The sequence below is a fragment of the Daphnia carinata genome, chromosome 8 (assembly GCF_022539665.2).
Source record: "Daphnia carinata strain CSIRO-1 chromosome 8, CSIRO_AGI_Dcar_HiC_V3, whole genome shotgun sequence".
Lineage (NCBI taxonomy): Eukaryota > Metazoa > Arthropoda > Branchiopoda > Diplostraca > Daphniidae > Daphnia > Daphnia carinata.
Window position 1 is genome coordinate 7,719,997 of NC_081338.1, and position 22,363 is coordinate 7,742,359.

The 22,363-nt window shown below is 39.3% G+C and overlaps 2 protein-coding genes across 9 annotated transcripts; both read left to right on the forward strand.

Annotated features, from left to right (window-relative positions):
* Positions 1-384: 384 nt before the first annotated feature.
* On the forward strand, positions 385-2,279 carry LOC130700463 (terpene synthase-like). Of its 2 annotated transcripts, none has more exons than XM_059496420.1 (8): positions 385-600; positions 667-747; positions 805-959; positions 1,053-1,164; positions 1,231-1,351; positions 1,451-1,590; positions 1,911-1,949; positions 2,025-2,279. In XM_059496420.1, exons 2-8 carry the CDS (start codon positions 673-675, stop codon positions 2,277-2,279), a joined length of 897 nt encoding a protein of 298 aa, XP_059352403.1. In that variant the 5' UTR covers positions 385-600; positions 667-672. The 2 variants fall into 2 exon arrangements, with proteins under 2 accessions (XP_059352403.1, XP_059352402.1); XM_059496419.1 differs by having other exon boundaries at positions 394-600; positions 1,020-1,164.
* A 650-nt stretch (positions 2,280-2,929) lies between these two features.
* On the forward strand, positions 2,930-21,006 carry LOC130700320 (calcium/calmodulin-dependent protein kinase type II alpha chain-like). Of its 7 annotated transcripts, none has more exons than XM_057522359.2 (22): positions 2,930-3,592; positions 6,760-6,854; positions 10,354-10,413; positions 10,581-10,634; positions 12,040-12,094; positions 12,189-12,327; positions 13,576-13,678; positions 14,226-14,309; positions 14,414-14,508; positions 14,651-14,773; positions 14,901-14,984; positions 15,079-15,121; positions 15,243-15,332; positions 15,752-15,808; positions 16,794-17,069; positions 17,737-17,850; positions 19,313-19,375; positions 19,841-19,916; positions 20,000-20,094; positions 20,169-20,283; positions 20,379-20,729; positions 20,802-21,006. In XM_057522359.2, exons 1-21 carry the CDS (start codon positions 3,531-3,533, stop codon positions 20,512-20,514), a joined length of 2,019 nt encoding a protein of 672 aa, XP_057378342.1. In that variant the 5' UTR covers positions 2,930-3,530; the 3' UTR covers positions 20,515-20,729; positions 20,802-21,006. The 7 variants fall into 7 exon arrangements, with proteins under 7 accessions (XP_057378342.1, XP_057378343.1, XP_059352529.1 ...); XM_057522360.2 differs by having other exon boundaries at positions 16,815-17,069; XM_059496546.1 differs by lacking the exon at positions 19,313-19,375 and having other exon boundaries at positions 2,931-3,592.
* Positions 21,007-22,363: the final 1,357 nt, after the last annotated feature.

Consider the following 22,363-nt stretch of genomic DNA (forward strand, 5'->3'; position numbering starts at 1 on the left):
ATAGTTTTAAATAAAGGTTTTTTGTTGTTTCCCATTGAAATTGCAATTGCCGACCGCAGACTATCTCTTTTTTTCCGTTATATAATATGAAAAGAAAACGGTGACGTCATGCGACTGTCATCAAGTAAAAAAAAAAAAAATCTTAGATGCATAGTAATGAATATAATTTATAAAACACACAGGACTATGACAGACACTATCAGACCTTGGGCAAGCAGGTTTTTACCCTACACATTTGCTTTCGAAATCAGTTTTGAAAGCTTTCCGTCCGAGAGTTTTCCAACTGGCGTCTCGTTTCTCTTGACGACCGGCTAGCAGAAGAAAAAAGCAAGAAAATTCCCATGTTGTGAAAATTTTATGCATTTGACGTTTGGGAGTCGCGCGGGAGCCTTTGTCTGCTATAGTTTTTCCTTCGTCAGCTAAAACGCTTCCGAAAAGAATTAGCGAAATTTTTTCTTCGTCTTGTACCGTTTTTATAATCGACGATATTTGTCGATCAAACAGAGGCTAAAGTGATATATTATCTTGGAATCAGTGAAATTTTGACGTTTGGCCATCGAAGAATACAAATAGCAAGAGGAAGCATTAACATCAAGTTCGGTGTTTTAGTCGCAACCTATTTGTTATTTGGAGTTATCCTAAATTATATTGGGCGAATTTCTCAAGACGAAAATGGCTGGGGAGAAAACCAATGGATCTTACACCAATATCCCTTACAGTAAATCTGGAGACCGCTCCCAAGATGAGGTAATCATTTGACTGTTTTAAAACTTTCATAACTAAAAATTTATTTGAATTCTTAAGATATTGCTGCAGCCATTCACCTACTTATTGCAAGTACAGGGGAAGCAGATACGAGTTAAACTATCCCTTGCCTTCGACTACTGGCTTCAGATCACTCCAGAAAAACTTAACATCATAAATGATGTTGTTCAAATGTTGCACAATGCTAGTCTTTTGTAATCACCTTGCTTAAATTTAAATTTTGTATGCTATAATTATACGATTGAATCTGATAGAGTTGATGATATTGAAGATAACTCCATTCTCAGAAGGGGGATTCCAGTTGCCCACTCCATCTATGGAGTAGCTTCAACCATCAACTCTGCCAACTATGTCTACTTCTTGGGTTTGGAAAAAGTTTTGGCCCTTAATCATCCACAGGTGTGTACTTTGCTTAAATTTTTACAGTTTAAAATTTAACAATTACATTTGCATGTCACCTGTAAGGCGACTGAAGTATTCTGTGAACAATTACTCGAACTTCACAGGGGGCAAGGAATGGAAATATATTGGAGGGACAGCTATATATGTCCAACAGAAGAAGAATATAGACACATGATTGTGCGAAGTAAGTACTGAAAAAAAACAAACAGACCTTTTCTATAAAAGTAGCAATAAAAAAAATGCCACTTACCTAAGAAAGCTAATTTGAAATTCTAATCTATAGAAACAGGAGGCTTGTTTGGTTTGGCTGTTCGTCTGATGCAACTCTTTAGTTCAAATGCGGTCGATATGAACCCACTAATGGCCATCTTGGGACTGTACTTTCAGATAAGAGATGATTACGCAAATCTGAACTTGAAAGAGGTAAATTTATTTGAAATCCAACATACTTCTTTCTATCTAGAAAAAATAGATGATAAAAAATTCGTCGTAAAATCTGTTACCGGCGTAATTTGACAGAAAAGAATATTCATACGCAAAAACCGTTCTCTACAGTCATTTCCGTGAATTTCAGGCGACGTTATAGGTCGCCAAATGTTATTTTCAAGTTTTATAACTTCGCCATTGAATTTCACATAAAATTCATAATTAGGGGAACAAAACACTGTATGATCCCGCAAAGAAAATGAGAATCTCCAATCAAGTACCATGTACCCTAATTGATATATTGTATTTTTAAATAGTATGCGGAAAACAAGAGCTTTTGCGAAGATTTGACTGAGGTGAGTAGTCGATAAATAGATAGCTAATTAATTTAACTTATGTTTGTCGTAACGAATGATTTTCTGCTACAATAGGGAAAATTTTCCTTTCCGGTGATCCACGCTATCCGAAGCCGACCTGACGATCAACAGATCATCAATATCCTAAGGCAACGCACCAAAGATATGGACGTGAAAAGATATTGCGTATCCCTTTTGGAGAAGTTTGGCTCGTTTGAATACACGCGCCAGACGCTGATCCAGTTGGATCTGGACGCCCGACGGGAGATTGAAAAGTTGGGTGGGAATCCAATCCTGGAGCGGGTGCTTGACGAGTTGAAAAACTGGTGAAACGACTACAACCGGGCAAGCTACCTTCAAGTCGCGACGCGAGAGGGAAGCCGATGGAATGCGACCCATATAGCCCCGTTGGCCTCCTATTCCAACGCAGCCACAACTCTTTTATATATTTATCAGTGCGCGTTAAAAATACATTCGTAGTAGAAAACAACTCGTCGTGCTCGAATGGGGTTAGACGAAGCCAGTCACACCGTCGTATTTTTCGTCCTAGACCTTTAGTTGGTTGTTTTCTTGACATTCTGGTCATGTGTCCTCATACCCATGCTGTTCGATTTCTACTACGGTCTTTAATAGCGTTGTTCTTCTGTTATCATGTTACAAGTTTGGTCGATGATGTGAAGACCGATTTAGCCGCCTCCTTCATCGCGGAATTTAATTATTGTCTACGAATTTGCATCTTTGTTTGAAAAAAAAAAAGTTAAAAGTTGTAAAATAGATCTCGTGTGCCCGGAAAAAGCTTTCTTTGTTTATTTTTATTTTATTTCTTAATATATGTTTTCAATATAATGAGAAGAACGTTTAATCTCTCGTATTTCCATTAAAACGTAATGGCCGTTTGGTTTCTAAGGTCGCTAGATGGCATTGACAAAATAAAACGTTTTAGAAAAGGCCAGCAGATGTCATGGCCTGCAGCTTGTTGTCAATTGAACAAGGCATTCACGGGCATCGTGATATCACAAAGGCGTCAACTCAGGCGAAGTCTGGCTATCGTGAACTTTTGGGGAGTTAGCAAGGGCTGTTTTGGATTCGGCGTCGCAGTTAGCATTGCATTCGATAGTGTAGTGCCAACAGAGTCGGGAGGAGGGTGTTCGTTCACTGAGAGACTGCCACGACTGGTCACACACACGTCTCCACACTCACGCCAAATCGTGTTGTGTGTGTACAACGAGTAAACAAGAATTTCGGGTTATTGTGTGTGCATTGTGTGTCTGTGTCTCTATGCTGCAAAAGTGTTAGTGTGTACCGACCGATTGTTTCACCAGTTCACTAGTCTCGTGCGAGTTGACCTGAACGTAAGATCAGCATTTCGATCATTGAACGTAAGTGAAAGTGATTCGCTGAGCATGTCGGCCATTATTGGTGGTTAGTGAAAGTGTCCAGGAACAAGAGCGGGGAGAAAAGTCTATCAAAGAAAAAGTCCCACGAACGAGCGAACGCTAAAAACTCAATCGAATTTCCGAAAAGAGTTTTCTTTTTTTTAGTATATCTGTAGAGAGCCCAACTACCAACAAGAGATCCATCATGGCTCTCAACGCCACCACACGATTCAGTGACAATTACGAACTGAAAGAGGAATTAGGAAAGTGAGTATCATTTTTCTTTCTTTTTTCTTGTCCTGTAATTAACGACCAAGTTACTATCATGTTTTATCGCAATTCTTATCTATGTATTCGTTGTTATCTCAAGACGTTTTGCAAGGAAGAGGGGGGGGGGGGGGGTTGTTGATGTGACCGACGTCAATTCAATTACAGTTCCACGTATATATTTTTCAATGCTTTCTCACTGCTGTGGCCGTGAAGTGCGACCGGGGATTTTTTGAAAAACTTGTTATTCAGCTTTTTTTTGTTTGCTAGTCGAACCAACTACTTGCTTCGTGATAAATTGGGCAACTTTCAAAAAAAAAAATCTGCTATGATTATTTTCTCATTTGAATATTCAAGGTTTTTCATAGTTGCCAATTTTGGTTAAGTGCTTCACATGAGTGGTGGTTACAGTTCACCTTTCTAAAACTTGAAACGGGTTTATGCAGATTATGTCGTCAACTTGGTTTTCGTTTTTTTTTTTTTTTGCATACTTGGTCACAAACAAAACTTTTGGTCATACGAACAACCCCACCCAATTTTAATATATTAAAATTAAAAACATTATTCTAAGAAATCAGCCAATCTGATAATGACCTTTTTAGGATCCTAAAACTCTCGTCTCATTTCCGCATCATCGAGTGTTTTTTTTTTTTTTTTTTTTTTGCATTCGTTTGTTTTTCTTCAACCGGCTGATTTTGGAACTAAACAAAAAAATCTATTTCTTTCATTTTTTTTTCTTTCCTTGTTTGTGTGTTTCTTCACCGTATTTCGACTGTGTTTCGTCTGAACGATGTGGATCCATATCGTCCTCACGCGCCACATGATCTCGAACGGTTGTTGACTGGATACGTACCAAAGCGAATGATTGCCAAACTTGTTTCATTTGAAAGTCAAGGAAGCCTTGTGTGATTTTATATTTTATTTAATCCGTCTGGTTGCGGAGACAACGCCGCCCACTGCCAAAAAAAGAAAAGAAAAAAAAAAAAAAAAAGGTTTCGGCCAGCAGACAAATAGCGTGGCCTGACACTCTACGGCGCCGGTGCGCACTCGAGTCGTCGCAAGGGCACGACGAACGCGCCCGCCAGCTTCGAAATCGATACGTCCATGTTTGCTGGGGTGGTTGGAGGAGCCCGCCAGGGTGGTGGCGGTCGGTTGAGGGTAGACGGTTACAAAGGTATCGCAAGAGAAAGGAGAAACAAATTGAGTCAATAGGGAGAGAGAGAGAGAGAGAGAGAGAGAGAGAGGGTGGAAAAAGGAATGAAATGCGATGCCCGAAACATGAAGATGATGGTCGAAATGACCGAAAGCATTTCCTGAAAAAAAATAAATACAATAAGAACAGCTATAAATTCAAGATCGTGTCAGAAAAGCAAAGTATTTGAATTTTTTCAAGTGCTCGTTTTTCTTGTTCGGGTAATATGTAAGAAGTTTCAGAAAATAAGAAAGGTGTGGTAGGGAGATTACAAGGCGCGAGTTTCAAAAAAAAAAAAAAAAAAAACTTGGGGAAGATTTTTTTTTATTTATTTATTTATTTATTTATTTTTTTTTGTTTGGGGAATTGGCACGGACGTGACTCAAGATCCTTCCGGAAAAAAAAAAACTCGGGTAGCGGTGATTTTTTTTTTTTTTTTTTTTTTCCAAAAACTGTCCGTGATGTTGGTAGAAGGTGGAGTGGTGGTAGCGTGTCGAGTGTACCGAATCACGGCACGTTGAGATGATTATGCTTCGAGGTTTTCTGTTGGTCCCTGGCGACTCCTTTGTCAAATCTACCAATCCGGCGAACGAGTCTGCACACACATTCTTTTGAAGCTATCGCATCCATCGCCGCCAAATCCATCTTTGTGATCCGCAGTGGCTGATGCCTCCGCTCTCCTTGTCTATCATTTTTCTATTCGTTTCTTTAGTATTTAAAAAAAAAAAAAAATGGTTTTCTTCTTCTTTTGTTTGAACGACATTATTTTTTTTTTTTACCTTTGTCAAACATCGATTTTCAGTTCCGTTTCACATTTGCGTGTATTTGTTTTATTTGTTTGTTTTTTTTTTTCTCGCTGCAAGAATTTGTGTGCGAGATAAAAATCTATAAATAAAATCGATGTGCACGTAGAAGGAACCCTATGTTCTACCCGGACTAGTGTGATGAGGTGTTGTTTGCGACGTTAACGCACAACACCCGAGAAATCGATTTCAGATAGTCCATAAAACGTAGACGAAAAATGTTGCTCTCTTTCTTGTTATTTTTTTTTTTTTTTTTCTAATTGATTTTCGGAATTCAGCCTCCCGTTTTTTTTTTTGTTCTTTTTTTCAAACGATCAATCATGCTCCTATTTTTCCATGAGAAATGACCGCCATCTGCAAAGGAAATTCGAAAGGAAAGAATGAACCATTTCACCGCGTTTTATTTATTTATTTTTTATTTTCAACCGTAAACATCTGGTAGATGTTACCTGCTAACAGTCAACTAACTACTTGAACCCCCCCCCCCCCCCCCCCAAAAAAAAATGGGAAGCGCAAAAAAAAAAAAAATAGGCTATACGATCCTAAAGGAAAGGGAGAGACTCCCCCTGCTAGTTCGTGTAGCTCTATTGATCGCTACCCGGCGTTCATGGTTGGTAGCGGTTACGAGAGTTAAAGGGCCTTTATGTTTAGTTGTTGGGAAAAATAAAAAAAAATTCGTTTAATGACCAAACGAAAAAAAAATAAATAAATAAATAAATTCGAAAAAACAAAAACAAAATCAAAATCGATAGCATCAAAAAAAAAAAAAAAAAAAAAAAAAAAGTCCTTAAATCGAAATAGGTAATAGAAAGGCTACGTGTAACGACCGGGTAACGATGCCTCTTGTTTCTACCCGATTTCTTTTGACGACTGATGGACTTGTGTGTGTGCCCGCTCTTGTTTCGGCTGGACGTCAAAAAGAACCATTTCTTTTTTTTTTTTTTTTTTTTTTTTTTTGCCTTTATTTTCCGCTGGAGGGGGCGGTAGGTGTCACGTGACAATAAGACGTTGTCATTAAGCCAATAATATCCGACCGTTGCTTACAAGTTGGACGCGCTATATACATCCGATATAAAATGTCCTATTTATATGTATACGTGTTTTTTTTATTTGATTTGATTTATTCATTATTATTTTATTTTTTTTTTTTCTTGAAATCAATATTTGAACAGAGGAGCCTTTTCGATTGTGCGACGATGCGTCCAGAAATCGACTGGATTGGAGTTTGCTGCCAAGATAATCAACACCAAGAAGTTGTCTGCTCGAGGTGAGTTTTTCAACTTCTTGTTTGGACTTGTCATTTGTTGTTTTGTTTTGTTTTGTTTTTCTTGTTTGCTTCTTTTTTTTTTTTTTTTTTCTTTTTTTTCTATGCCCGTTTTCTTTTGGCAACTGTCAGTTGTTTTCGTTTTTAGAACGCTGGGCGCCCTTGTTCTCAGTCTATATCATTTTGGCCCGTGCACGGATTGTCTGCTCCTCTTTCTTTTTCTGGAGCCCCTTCTCTCCTCCATTTAAAAAAAAAAAAAAAAAAAAAAAAATAAATTTTATATCAGTCCTGCACAGGAAGAACGACGTGCGTGGGGGGGGGGGGGGGTTGGTATAGAGCTTTAGCTTCTTTTTACTGGCCGATGGCCAATTCGTCCGGCAAAAAACGAAAACAAAACAAACAAATTTAGGTCATCCAATAGCTTCTTTGGCTTGCGGCTGCTGCACATAGCAGATATATATTTTCCTGCTTTCTCATCCCAACCGAACGCGCCTTCCTCACCCTCCCTTTCTATACTGCGGCACAGCTGATTGCTGGCCGCGGCCACACTTCGTCATACGCACAAGCGATCCGGCTAATGAAGTGAAAATTGTCACATTTTTTTTTTTTTTTTTTTTTTTTTTTTTTTTTTTTTTTTTTTTTTTTTTTTTTTTTTTTTTTTTTGGGGGGGGGGGGGAATGGAAACGAAATCGAGTGGATGGTTGCGGCAATCACATACTAGGAGGGAATAGGAATAAGAAAAAACGCTGGAACGCTGGATTACAGACGAACACAGATTAGAGAAATACGAGACACGGTAGTGCAGAATTACAAGGGGAAAAGAGAAGGAAAAAAAAAAAAAATTCGATCATCGCCTAGACGATTGAGTGCAGTCCGGATTTTCGGATTCTATATTTACCACGTGAACCGAAGAAGAGTAAAAACAAAAAAGACAAAACAAAAATGTAATCGGATCAAAAAATGCGACGAGCACTGACTTTCCAAGGCTTTGGTAAGGAAACAACAAAAAAAAAAAAAAAAAAAAAAAGTACTAGCGACATTAGTGAAATCAATAGCCACCGAGGAGGCGAAAGAGCGAAAGCCAACTCTTATTACATGCACCGGCTGAATGTGCAAGCTCCTACATCATTATGAAAGAGCTTTTTGGATTCAATTCGTATAGATATATACCACTTTTAATGATCTTAGCCCGCCCTTTTGCTTTCCTCCTTCTCTCTCTCTCTCTCTCTCTCTCTTCCCATTCCCCCCCCCCCCCCCCCCCCCCCCCCCCGAGTTGTTAATGAACCAACGACTTGCAAGCGACAAAATGGAAAAAGAAAAAGTTAACGCACGACATTCCAGAGCTTAATCAGGAGCCAGCCATGGCGAGTTAATGAGCATGATTACACACACACACACACACACATTTCCTATTTTGCCTATACTACTATTATGTAGCGGACGGGGATCAAAACATGGAAATCATCTTGATTGATTGTCTTAAAAAATAAAAATAAATAATAAAGCTAGTCGTTGGTTTGCGTATTGCGGTAACTTTGGTCCGTCCGCCATTGCCGAATTCCATTTTGTTTTTGTTTTTTTTTTTGTTTGGCGGGGTGTGTTCCGCAAAATGTTTTTTTTTTTTTTTTTTTTTTTTTGCGCTTTTGATCATTTGAAAGGAAACGAGTGTAGCAAAAAGCAGCCCGGTGGCTGTTTTCGAGCTGTTATTTTGGCGCACGTATGTAGAGAGCGTGACTGTGACTCTTGCATGTTAAAGGAAACGGTTAGGCAACGTGCATGACCGACTCGTGATCGATGCGTAAAGACGAGCGGGATTGGCGCGATTCCCAGGCAAAAAAAAAAAAAAAGGGGAGGAGGAACGCCTTGGCTCCATTGTAATGATAAGGGGGAGGGCAGGCGGTTGCTCGTAAACCAAGTGGAGCACAGGGATTCGTAACTATTGCTTCCTCGCTCGATAGGAAATTGTACAGGTCGCCATTGTTCCCTAAAACCACCGGTTTATCTATTTTTTTTTTTTTTTTTTTTTAAAATCAACCAGGAATGCAATATTCGTTTTTTTTTTTTAGGCTTGTGTGTAACACGAAAGAAGAAGAAACCCCCCCCCCCCCCAAAAAAAAAAAAAAAAGAGCTCGTCTGTCTTACGTGAAATTGCCTTGTCTCTACTTTTTTTTTGTGTTTAATCATGTAAAGAACACCAGCGATCTCCCTGTTTTTTTGTTTTTTTTTCGAAAGCATATCGATTCAATCTTCATTTTGTTTGCCTTTGGGGAGGGGAGACAACTTCTACGAGAGGCAGCTTGTTTTATTGCCCGCGTGTGATTGTTTCGAATTAATCCGGACATCCCGAACAAACCTATTCCCCGAATGAGCCCTTTTTCTTCGACATAGTCTTTTCTATGCCTCCTCTTTTTTTTTTTTTTTTTTTTTTTTTTTTTTAATGAATCATCCAAAAGGCTGTGCCACTTGCGTATGCACAGACAGAGAAACAATCAGAGCCATGAGACAACTTTCTTTTGATACTTCCCCACCCCACCCCCCCCCCCCCTTCTTTCAGTTCTTCTATACTTCTTCGAATGTGATGCGATTACGTAACGGAGCGAAGCTCTGCTCATTTCTACGCCATGTGAATTTATTGATCCACCTATTCCGGCCATTTGAAGAGAGGAAGGCACATCTTCCCTCCTTCCTTTTTTCTTTCTATTTCTTCCCTTTTTTTTTTTTTTTTTTTTTATTCCTCCCTTCTCCCACCCGAAAAAAAAAAAAACGCGTTTGTGTTCCACGAGGAAAAAAAAAAGGTGGCGTGCGTGCGTACATGCGTGCAAAAACCGCGCGCGCGCGCGCGCGCTGTATCGGAGTTTCGTGGAATTTTTGGAAACCGGCAGGAGACAGACTTTTATTTTTTATTTTTTGGTTGATCTCTTTTCAATTCCAGTTAGTGGTGCGTGTCGCTCGATAGAAAGTCGAATAGAATGGACGCAGATGGCGTTTATTCTCGGATGATAAAATGGATGAAAACTCGCCATAATAAGCTCGCCACCCTCTAATTATGTCGGGCGGTTTTTTAACGCCTACAACGTCTGTCAACATCGGATAGACGTATTAACGAATTAGGTGTAATTGACGGTTGAGATCGTTTCGCTGCGCAAGGATGTCATGAAGGCTTCTGACAATTGGAGGAGGGGGTGGGTGTGGAGGTATACGCCTCTTTAGATAAATGTAGAAGAAAAATAGAAAAAAACAAACAAAAAAATTCGCATTTTCATCAGCGCGAGTTCTATATTGAACTTTCCCCTTGATCCTTTTGCAACAGGTGCCGGGGCTCTAAGTACATCCGGCCACACCTACCCCTTCCTTTTATTTATTTATTTATTTATTTTTTTTTTTTTATTTAAAATTTTAGAGGAAAATTCTATCTTTTTGTGCTCAGTTTCGATTTTTAAGAAATAAAAGAATGAAAATTGCATATTTTTTAATCAACTTTTTTTGTTTAACTTTATTGCAGATTTCCAGAAATTGGAACGAGAGGCGCGAATTTGCCGCAAACTCCAACACCCCAATATTGGTAAGATCTAGATAGTCAAGTGAGCGTCGTACTAACTTAACACAGCTGCAATCAAATGAGCCTCATGTTTTGCATTCGTGATATAACGCCCTTCATAATGTCACGGATATAAGTTTCTTGACATGTGCTCTTTTTTCAAGCCCATTTATTTTGTTATTGGCGGATAGCTACACATGAACCCTATGGTGGTCATTGGAGAGGGAAGGGTGATCAAGCTTTGCGTATGTATTGCCTCTTTATAAAAAAAAAAACCCACATGTGTTTTTATACGATTTGTCTTTTGATCAGTTCGGATTTTGTTTCGAATTGGATGTTACGATAAATCGCAAGTCGTCTCCTTTTTTTTTTTTTTTTTTCTTTTACTTTGGTTGCGGGATTGATGTCTGAAACAGAGCCATCTGTCGGTCGGGTTTCGTATCAAAATAGGCCGTTTGATAGGAACGCCATAATAATCGAATCTTCCCAAAATTCACGTCGAAATTAAATACAACCGCCAAAAACAGTTTAACTTTTCAAAAGAAGCACGCAAAAATATGAAAACTAGAAAAAATGGATGTGGACGCACGAAGACATTGGTGTCGACGTCAACAACTTGGAAAACTTGGCCTCCGCTGTCTTCCTCGTTCTCCCACACGCTCACACACATTTCCAACTTTTTCCTCTCTCTCTTTCTCTATTCTTTTTTTTTTTTTCCCGATATCCCATCTCCCGTTTTTCCATCCCCTCACTGTCTGGCGGCGTCCGTTTTGCCCTCCTCCGTTCACCCGTTCTCCGACATCAATCGATAAATCAATAGTCATACACTTGGGGCAACAGCGCACACACAGTTCAGAAGGACGGGAGAAAGGGGGGGGGGGGAGGAGGGACAAGAGCGCATCCAGCAATGGAAGCATGAACGGCTGGTTGACTACTACTCTTCTCTCCGTCCCCCCCCCCCCCCCACCCCCTCCGTTGATTCCCTTTCTCCCTGGTATTGCTATCTGTTATGTTTTTAGAGAGCGGTCCGTCTGACTATAAGTAACAAGTTGTCAAACCACCCCAAAAACTGGGGCCAAATCGTTCACGCCGAAATGATTTTCTCGCTAAACATATCCGGGGCTACTCACGGACACGTTACGTTTTTTTTTTTTTTTTTTTTTTTTTTTGGAGAAGAGCTCACGTTGCAACTCGCTATGAAATGCCCCCGCTGTTTGTTTGTTTGTTTGTTTGTTTTTTTTCCGTTTCGTGTTCCTGTTAACGTATATAGGGACAGTCGTTATAATCTCTCCTCCCCCTGTGGGAGTAGTTCGGACCTGTTGCTCACGCGACAAAAATCGCTCCTGCGTTTTTGGGTTGTTTTTTTTTTTTGTGTGTGTGTGTGTGTATGTTCCCGGTTGATGTGGAACGATGCGGAAAAAAAAAATTCAATTGTTTTCTTTTTTTAAAATGTGCATCAAAGAAGATGAAAGCTTTGGTTTTTTTTTTTTTTTAATTCTAATTTTAATGATATTTGTTGATTAGATTGTTTTAGTTCGGAAATGAGCCGTTGTGTTTAGTTAGTATTGATTGTCTTTGCCGCTGTCTATTAAAATGGTTCTGTCTTTTGTTGGGCTTTGGGTTTTGTTTATCGATTTTTCGTGCTGACAGTTCGACTCCACGACAGCATACAGGAGGAGAGCTTTCACTACCTCGTATTTGACCTGTAAGTGGAACCCATTTCACATAAATGCGGCATAGCCTGCTGATATTTGTTTGTTATTATTATTATTATTTTTTTTTTTTTTTTTTTTTAACAGGGTGACGGGTGGCGAACTCTTCGAGGACATTGTCGCCCGTGAATTTTACAGCGAAGCGGACGCGTCCCACTGCATCCAGCAGATCTTGGAGAGTGTCAATCACTGTCACCAAAACGGCGTCGTACACAGGGATCTCAAGGTGATTAGAACCATCTGTTCAATTGAATTAACAATACACACACACACACACACACACACACGCACGCACACAAATGAATTTCTCCATTGAGTCGCATCCCGACTTCCATGTCGTCTCGGCCGATTGCTGATTCCGCAATATTCGCTCCTTGTAGACGTACATCATTTCCTCCAGACAATAATAGAGTCAAAGAAAAAAAAAATCAGATCGATATCCCCCGCACATTTACATACTATTTACATATTTGCTCGAGTAGACATTGCAATTGTATGACGGAAAGTTCGTCTCAATCGTTTCCCAACTTTCCTCATTTTTTTAAAAAAGTGCTTCCAACTTAATCCAATCAGACGTGTTAGTGGGTCGGCAGTAAAAGGCCATCTCGCGACGTGTGCATACGCCTAGTGAACGTCACTTACCGTCATATGTTTTTTAAAGATCCACACTTTGTTGTCGAATGAAACGCACCAGCGCGCCAGTAAGTACCGTCGTCTGCACAGCAGGAACTAGAAGATAAAAAATAAAAAAAAAGGAAGAGAGAGCAGGTCTCTTATTATCCAATAAAGCATAAAACACGTATACTCTGGCATCAAAGCATTCTCTAAGGGCACTAGTAATAACATAAAGTCTTCTCTCCCCCCTTCCCCCCCTTCTTTTTTTCTTCTTCTTTCTTTGCGTGAACACCAGCTGGCATATGCGTACCGCTATCGGTAAGGAGGAAGAAACAAAGACAGAAGAAAAAAAAAAAAAAAAAAAGATCAATGTGTTACTTTGCGTGTGTATGTGTGTGTGTGTGTGTGTGTGGATCGGATGCCTAGATGCATTTGGTTTTCGCAAAAAAAAAAAAATAATATTTATAGAAGCTCCTGAAGCACTCCTTTGTATGTCTATTTCAAAAGCTTAAATAATGCAATGAACTAGGAGTGACGGCCGTTGAAAGCTACCTAATGGATATGGCTATCGAAATCTTTTGTAGCTCCACTCTATTGTTGATAAATCCGTTTTTGGCCCACGCCTTTGCAATTTCAATTTTCCTTTTTCTTTCTTTTTTTTTTTTTGTTTCATCTTGTTGCATTTTGACATGGTTATCCCGCCTTCCCTCCAGGGGGGAGAATATTATACATCGTCATTTGAATTCCATCTTTATTAATATTATTCTAATCTATTTATATATTTTTTTTCCCGATTTTTTTTTTTTTTTTCAAATCCGCGTTGGATAAACGTGCCGCAATCCTTCTTTTATCCGTCCAGCCGGAAAATCTGTTGTTGGCCAGCAAAGCGAAAGGAGCCGCAGTCAAGTTGGCCGACTTTGGTCTAGCCATTGAAGTTCAGGGCGAACAGCAAGCTTGGTTCGGTAAGTTACGGACCTATACGGTCCCTCTCTAATTTATTTAAGTATTTTTTTGTTTGTTTGTTTTTTGTTTGTTTGTTTGTTTTTTTTGGGGGGGGGGGATTTTTGATTTCCAAAGTTGCCTTGCTTTGGCAACAACTTGCGACAGCCGCAGTAGCAACGAAAAAGCAATAGAACAGACATGAAGTAGCCCACAGTTCCATTGGCTAGAACTAACTCTCTCCGCGTTATAGAGCATTTTTCTTTAAATTAATTACAAATTTGGGGCAGAGAAAGAGACAAACGTCTCACTGCTGGTAGCACAGCAGCCACTGGAACTTTGGAGGCCGTGGATAAAGAAGGAAAAAGAGTGTGTGTGTGTGTGTGTGTGTTATATATATATATAGTTACGGAACTTAAATCAATACGGCGCGAGTAGCGTCAGCACCAGGGGATTAAGTTTGACCCGTTTGACGTTTCGAATGGCGTCACGTTAGTAAATCACCGTTCATATTAAATATCGAAAAAGACCTGATCGTTCTATTTTTGTCGTGTGCTAAAATGAGGATAGGCTTCGCTGGAACGCCCGGATACCTGTCACCGGAGGTGCTCAAGAAGGAACCTTATGGGAAACCTGTGGATATCTGGGCCTGTGGTATGTTTTGTTTGTACATTTCATTTCGTGAAATCATTTCGAGTTTTAAATAATAATGAAGCCATTGTAATTCTTTTAACCTTTTTTACTGGCTGCTTTATTAGGTGTCATTTTGTACATTTTACTGGTTGGATACCCTCCTTTCTGGGATGAGGACCAGCATCGATTGTACGCACAGATCAAAGCCGGCGCTTACGACGTAAGTCCAATAGACATTCGAGCAAAGCAGTTTGATATCTTTTAGATTGCCGCTAATGCAAAAACCGTTCTTCTTTTCCTTTCTTTTCTTTCCTTTTTTTTTTTTTTTTTTTCTCCTATACATATCCTTGTTATGGTCACAGTATCCGTCACCGGAATGGGATACGGTGACACCGGAAGCCAAAAATTTGATCAATCAAATGCTGACTGTCAACCCCGCCAAGCGCATCACGGCCGCCGAAGCCCTCAAACACCCATGGATCTGCGTAAGAAATCAATATCGTCTTCTTCTTTTTTTTTTTTGTTCTTGTATCGATTATTTATTTTTTTTTCGTTCTTTTCTCTATTATTAATCGATCTTTTGCCTATTTTGATTTGCCTACCCTCCTTCAGCAACGAGAACGCGTTGCTTCCGTGGTCCACAGACAGGAGACAGTCGACTGCCTCAAGAAATTCAATGCTCGTCGCAAATTAAAAGTAAATGAGGGTCACACATTAAAAAAAAAAAAAAAAAGAAAAAGAAAAATCGATTGAATTTTCCTAATTTTTTGACAATGATGTTTTTCAACAGGGCGCCATCTTGACGACAATGTTGGCAACAAGAAACTTTTCCAGTAAATACCATTTATTGTTATTATTATTTTGGACACGTTATTGTTATTATTATGGACACACATAAAAAGAAAAAAAAAACATGTACAAAAAACTTGATTGTCTTGTTGTTTTTTTTCACAGGCCGGAGCATCATCAACAAGAAGAGCGACGGTTCAAACGTCAAAGAATCAACCGACAGCAGCACGACAATCGAAGAGGACGACGTCAAAGGTAATATGAACAAAAATATATATTTATATATATACTACCCCGCAATCCAGCACATGTCCTCTCCTCGCTATGTTTCTGCTTCCATGAAACATCGTACTCATCATCCGCAATTTTCTTCCTCAAGTTTCTTTTTTTTTTTTTTTTTTTTTTTTTTTTCGTATTCGAATTCTACGTTTTTTTTTTTTAAATTCTTCAATCCGGACAAACAATCGCAAAATAACTGACGAATTGTATGGCCGTTCATTTTCATTCTGCCTCTCATCTTGCCATGCCTTTTTCTTGCAATGTCTTCCTTCCTGTTTCACTTTTTTTTTTTTTTTATGGCTTTTTTATGACTCATTGCTCGCTCTTGACTATCTTTCTTTATTTGGCTGGCCATGCGCTTTAATGCTGACGTTGCGCTCCGTTTTTTTTTGAAGAAAAATCCAAAGGAGTCGTGGATCGCAGTTCAACCGTCATTGCCAAAGAGCCTGAAGGTAGGTTTCAATTTATTTATTATCTTTTTTTTTGCATTTACTCTCCTCTTCTTCTTCATCTTCAAAATCTTTTACTCTTCACACGAAAACGAAACAAAAAAAAAAAAAAAAAATCAGCACAGTTCACACACACAAACACACGTACACAAAACACATACGAAGACGAGGACATTTTTTTTTCTTTTTTTTTTTTTTTTTCGTTGTGTGTGTGTGTGTAGGTCTTGGCATTTCATTTGATTCATTTATTTGACTATACTCACCTCCTACCACCTGCCAAAAAGAAAATCGACTGGGGGATTTAAAAATTCGTGAACAGAAGGCGGGGGGTGGGGATGGGGGGAGGGGGAGATGCCAATGAATGCATAATTGGAATTAAAAATAATAGCAAATCAAGAGAAAATGTGAAGGCGCGTTCAACTATTCGTGAATTCGTACTCGTCGACCGGGAGCCACGATTTCCCCTTGTCATTTTGTTGTCAGCGCTTTTCTTCTTTCTAGTTTTTTTTTTGTTTTTTTTTCAAAGCGAAACGTGAGTCTACTAAAAAAAAAAAAAAAAAAAAATTCCTTTAGTGACTCGCTCGTCTCTTATTTCGCCACGAAAACGTAAGGCTAGTTGCAACAGAGTCTCATCTCTTTAAGATCTATGCACTGTGCAACAAAGACAGTCGGTAGGACTCCCTGTCCCTATCCTTCCTGTTAAACAAACACAGCGAATCGGCGTTTAGGTTACATTGTCATCTCACTGAGATGAACAATGAAGTGCACATCGTCATATCGTCCATCCTAGCAAAGGATTTTTCATAACCTTCGCTTTCCATCATCGCATTTTTTTTTTTCCCTTATCTATTTTTTGCCCTTTCGAAAACGATGAAGAAAAAAAAAACAAAACAAATGAAAAACAATTTTCCCTCTACTCTTCTTTAAAAAAAAAAAATTAAATGGCGATGGGCTGGCAAAAAAAAAAAAAAAAAAAAAAAATGAGCAGTGACGCAATCGGCTTTGGCAGATAGCGGAGTCGCCTCCTGCCAAGCCTCGTCTAATTCAACGGCGCCAGACGCAGTTGGCACCGGGAGCGCCTCCGTAGCGAGTGCGGCGCAAAGAGCTAGTGCCGAAGCAGCGATGATGGCCAAAGCTCTTGCATCGCTGACGGCCGCCAGCGCCTCGACCGTCGCCTCCTCGTCGGCCGCTTCTGGCGGCGGTGGGGGCAGCGGTGTCAACAAACCGGCCATCCTTAGCGCCATCCTCCGCACGGCCGTTCCAGGTAAAAAAACACGCACAAAAAAAAACGAAAGACATCGTCTTTGTTCCCCCCCCCCCCCTCCGCAAACTCTCTGCTCCGCCCGTTTGAGAGAGGTAGCGACTGTGCTGCTACATGCATGGCACGCATCGTCCTAACAAAATTTTTTTTTTTGTTTGTTTTGGAACGCAAGGCCCAGCCTAACAAGACTTTGCTTTGCTCATTTCCTAACGGCTTAACTCATCCAATCTATAACGACCCATTTGTTTTTGTTTTTTTTATTCTTAGCTGCGCGCTTTAAGTCTATATCTTTCTCTCATAATCGAAGCGAAATGAGTATTGAGTGTTCCAGTCGACGAAAGCGACGAGACCCCCCGACTTTGTTCTCGTGTTTCGTCTCTTTTTTTTTGTTTTTTTTTTCGTTTGTTTCTTTTTTGTTTTTCACGACAAAACTCGATTGCCCTTTCGGTTGTTTTGTTATAGACCTTCAATTTAGTTCCTTACCTCACACTAAGAGTAATATTGACGATTAGTGGCCATTTTGTCGCTCATCTTGTGGTGTCTGTTCTATTATGCCGGTCATCCTGGAACGGTCACGTGCCATTTCGAAAAACAACTAAAAAAAAAACAAACAAATAAATCAAACGGCAAAAAAACAAAACAAAAAACAAACCCCGCACGTGGAGAGCAGATCAAGCGACGAAAATGGAGAAGAGTCAGGCCGTTCCAGTGGCTTCAACCACCGCTACGGCCACTCTGCAACATCATCGCGTTGGCACACAGCCAGCTGATCCAATGCGACCGGGTAAGTTCGTCCTACGAAAACTGTTGGTGTGTGCACATCTCTCTCTCTCTCTCTCCCTCTCTCCTTCTTTTAATGTTGTCTTTCTTCAGTTTGGAATTGTGTCCATATTTGTCCGTAATTCCACGGTCTTCGTCTCAGTTTTCATTTATGTCTCTCCCCGTGTGTCTCTCCCCAACGGATTTTTTAATTTAATTTTTTTTTTTTTGCGTGGGTGGGTAGGAGGGAGGAGCGTCTCTTATTGCCAAACGGATACTTTGTGTTGTTAACCTTCGTTTTTTTTTTTTCCCGCCTACGAGTTCCTCTCTGGCGATACAACAACGAAGACGATTGCGTAGGCAAACAGATAGACGAAGATGCTCGCGTCGTTCGTTTTCGATTCGTATTTTTAGAAACGCGGAATGAACTTGGGGCGTCATCACGTGGCTGCCGAATGCGCGCTGTGGTTGACGTCTGCATTTAGTTTGGGGCCCTCCGCATTTTTTTCGTAGCAAGGGCTGATCTTGTTAACGTCGCAATCAATCCCGCAGAGAGAAAATAATAACAGCCAGGATGCGTCCGAATGAGAGTCATTTGGCTGCAGTGGGTCAGCAATTCTTTTCACGTTTATTTTTTTATTTTTTTTTTTTTGGGGGGGGGGGAGGGGGGGCCTGGAAGAATGATGGGTGCTGACTACGGTGATTATGCGATGCCCGAACGATACACACACACGCGTGTGTGTGTGTGTGTGTAAAATTATCATTTGGGGATCGCTCGTTACCGATCATCAAAATATGATCGTAGCCAACGTCCTTTGGCTGGCTTTTTTTTTATTCTCCTTTTTTTTTTTACGAGCCATTATTTATTATCCATAGAGGAAGAAGAAGAAGAAAAAAAAATGGATCTTTCTTTTTGTTTGAGCGTGATTGCTTTTACCCATCGAAAAAAAAAAAAAAAAATCCGATTTTGTGTGCGCGCCTCCCCTGTGTTCCACATATTTATAAATATTTCCTTTTTTTTTTTTTTTTGTCTTGTTGGACACGGGATTTGTGATATTTTGTCGTTCAATTTGGTGAGGAGCATTGGCGTTGCCAAGCGCCAACAGGAAACAAGACGAAAATAGGGACACGTACACAAAACACATATACATACACGCACGTGACACAAAGTGCTCGAGTGGTCGGAGTGGTTCGATTGATCCATCATACACGAGGCACATGGCTGAAGCTAAAAAAAAAAAAAAAAAAAAAGAAGAGGCAAAACAAAAACATCTTTCATTTTGTCTTCTTCCGATACAACTTTTTTCTCTTTTGATTTGGAACTTTATGTTTTGATTATTGACGTTGGGTCTTTTTTTTTTTTTTTTTTTTTTCTTCTCTCTCTTGGCGTATTCGATTGATTTTCTTTTTCGGCCGCGCCATCGCCTTCTGCGTGACGCGTAATAATTTAATTCATCTCTATTTGTCATAATGTGCGTGACACGCAGACGTTCGACCAACCGCCTCGGCAAAGACGTGCTCCCAGTTGCCCAACAACTGGAACGGCTCAGGTACGGAGCGTACGTTATCAGGTGTCGTTCAATTTTCAATTGTTTTTTTTTTGTTTTTTTTTTTTTTTTTTAATAATTACTATGATTACTTTTTTTTATGTGCTTTTCTTGCGTCACACGTTAATTCAGTTCCGATTTCCGTCGTTTCAAATTCTATTTTCCTTTTATTTATTTTTTTATTGATGGGATTTCGATTTAAGTTAATGTTTTTTTTGTTTTTTTTTGAATTCCAAAATTTAATGCCATCCCGCATGTTCTAATCTAATAATATTCTTCTAATCTACTATTTGTGTGAAAACATTTTTCTTTGTCTTGGTTCGTTTTATGTGTGTTTTTGTAGTTCGATTTGTTGATGTTACTGTCTGTCAGTTTTACTAGTTCGTTTTACTATCATATTAATCCGTTACTGATTGTCCTCCTTTTTATTTTTTATCTGTGCGTTGTCTGATCGATTGTCGTCTACAGCGAGGAAACAAGAGATCCTTAAGCTTACGGAGCAGCTACTGGAGGCCATCAGCGCTGGTGATTATGAAACCTACGCGTAAGTTGCGCTTGTCAATTGAAGAGGCCAAACAAAAGACGAAGAAGATTTCACTGTTTTCATTCGAATGCGTTTTGCCTCAGGAAAATATGCGACCCACACGTGACGTCGTTTGAACCGGAAGCTTTGGGCAATCTCGTGGAAGGACTCGAATTCCACAAGTTTTTCTTCGACAATCGTGAGTTTAAAAACATATTCATTGAAGCGTTTTTAATTTGCTAGTATCGTCATTCTCTTTTTGTGTTTGGCCAGTGCTAGGCAAAAATTGCAAATCAATCAATACGCTGATCCTCAATCCTCACATCCATTTAATGGGCGAGGATGCGGCCTGTATCGCATACGTCCGCCTGACTCAATTCGTGGACAAGTGAGTTTCGATTATTTTTTTTTCCCTTCTTTTTATCTGCTGTACGTTTCAGAGACATTCATTCTGAATGTTTCATGTCACCCTTGCGACGGTAGGCAAGGACAAGCGCATACGCAGCAGAACGAAGAGACCCGTGTGTGGTACCGCCGCGACGGCAAGTGGCTAAATGTTCACTTTCACCGTTCCGGAGCCTCAACTCCCTGTACTCTTCCGTACCACCAAAACAAATAACAACACCCACACACACACAACAAGCTAATCTCCCACTTCTGTTTCTTCTTTTCTTCTATTTGTCCACATCGGAAAAAAAAAATTAGCTTTTTATTGTCTTGTCATGATTTCTAAAATCCCTCCCCCCATCACGATCTAATTCGAAATTTGAAAAAAAAAAAAAAACTAAAAAAAAAAAAATATGGAATCCATTTGAAGAGGAAGTTGAAAAAGAGGTGAGTTTGCATATTTTATTATTTTTGTTTATGAAAGCGTCGTTGTTATATTTCACATTTTATTTTGACCAGGTTGGGTGTGATTCGTTACACGATCGGGTAGCACCGACCGTGCGTGAACGTCCGATTTTGTCGGGCTTCTTTTTTTTTTTTTTTTTTTTTTTTTTACTGGAATTTTCTTTCTCCCTCCTTTGTATTGTGATTCTTTTTCATGACTGTTTTGACGTTTTGTCCTCTGATGTGAAGGCAATCAGCAAGAAAGAAAAGAAAGAATTAATCATAAGATATTATTTTAAGAAACAAAAACAAAAACAAATCGAATGAAAAGACACATCAGTGGCGCTCTACCGTCTCTAAGAGAACACATTTGCAGCGTTACAAGATTACAAGGAAGTGAATGATTGATGCGAAACAACTTATCGATCCGGTTCGAATCCCCCCCGCAATTTTTTTTTTTTTTCCTTTATTATTATTCTTTCTTTTTTTTTTTTCCGATCTCCGTTTTGCAATGGGAAGCCACGACATGAATCTATTGCACCGCATTTCTTTTTCTTCAATCCGGATTTTCTCCTTTAAGATTTTTTTTTTTTTTTTTAACTCTTTACATAAAAAAAAAACAAACAAAACAAAACAGCCGTACTTACGTGGCGTTCTCTTTCGATTCAATTATTTTTTTTTTTTTGTTTTGCTCCTCTCCGCATCAGGCTCACTTCTTTTTATTATTAATCCACTTGTTCGTAATCGGCGGTTGCCATGACAAAACATGTATTATTTAGATGTATTCAAATCTATTTGCCTGTAATTGAACAAAAAAAAAAAAAAAAAAAAGAGTGAAAAAAAAAAAAAGGATATTAAATCCTCCCAAGCCTCCCGTTTTTGTAAGAAAGGGAACAGCATTTTGTTGCCGTGAAAGATGTGTTGAGCGAAAGGCTCAAATTTGATCAGCCGTTTTCGTCTTCTCTTTTTCTCTTTTTTTTTTTGTTTTTTTTTTGTACCAAGATACATTGATTTATTTTTATTTTATTTTTTTTTTTTTTTGAATTGATCGTTCTATCAAAAACTCGGCTCTCTATCTAAATATTTACATTTAATGTTTTGATTAGTGATGCAAGGCTGGTTCGTCTCCCCTCCGTCTCCTCCCGCATCTTCTTCTTTTAATATTCTAAGTTTTTGTTCCGTGTTCATTCGGTAATTTCACTATTATGTCCCTCGCTTTTCCTTTTTGTATTATCATTGAAAACCAACAGCTCGGTTGTGTGTCTTCGTGTACGTGGGTTCCGTCTTGTGTTCTCTGTCTCCATTTCTCTCTGTTTTGTCGCTGACATGCGCGTTAGAAATGAGACAATTTCGTGTTTTGTTTTGTTCAGGTAGTCCTCTACATTCAGCCCGACTTCCCTTTTTGAATCCCTTGGTTCCCTGTGTCTAATGCTGCAAGCGTGTGCTGTTTGGTTTTTTTTTAAATTTTTTAAACAAGCAAGAAAGGTTACAAGGCAAAACAAAAAAAAAAACAAAAAAACAAATCATTGGAAACACGATTTAAACAAAAGACTAGTCAACCTTTGGGTGTTTGTTGGGCAGATGTGATTGATATAACATTTTTATTCTCATTTGCGAGGACTGATAGGGTTGTATGA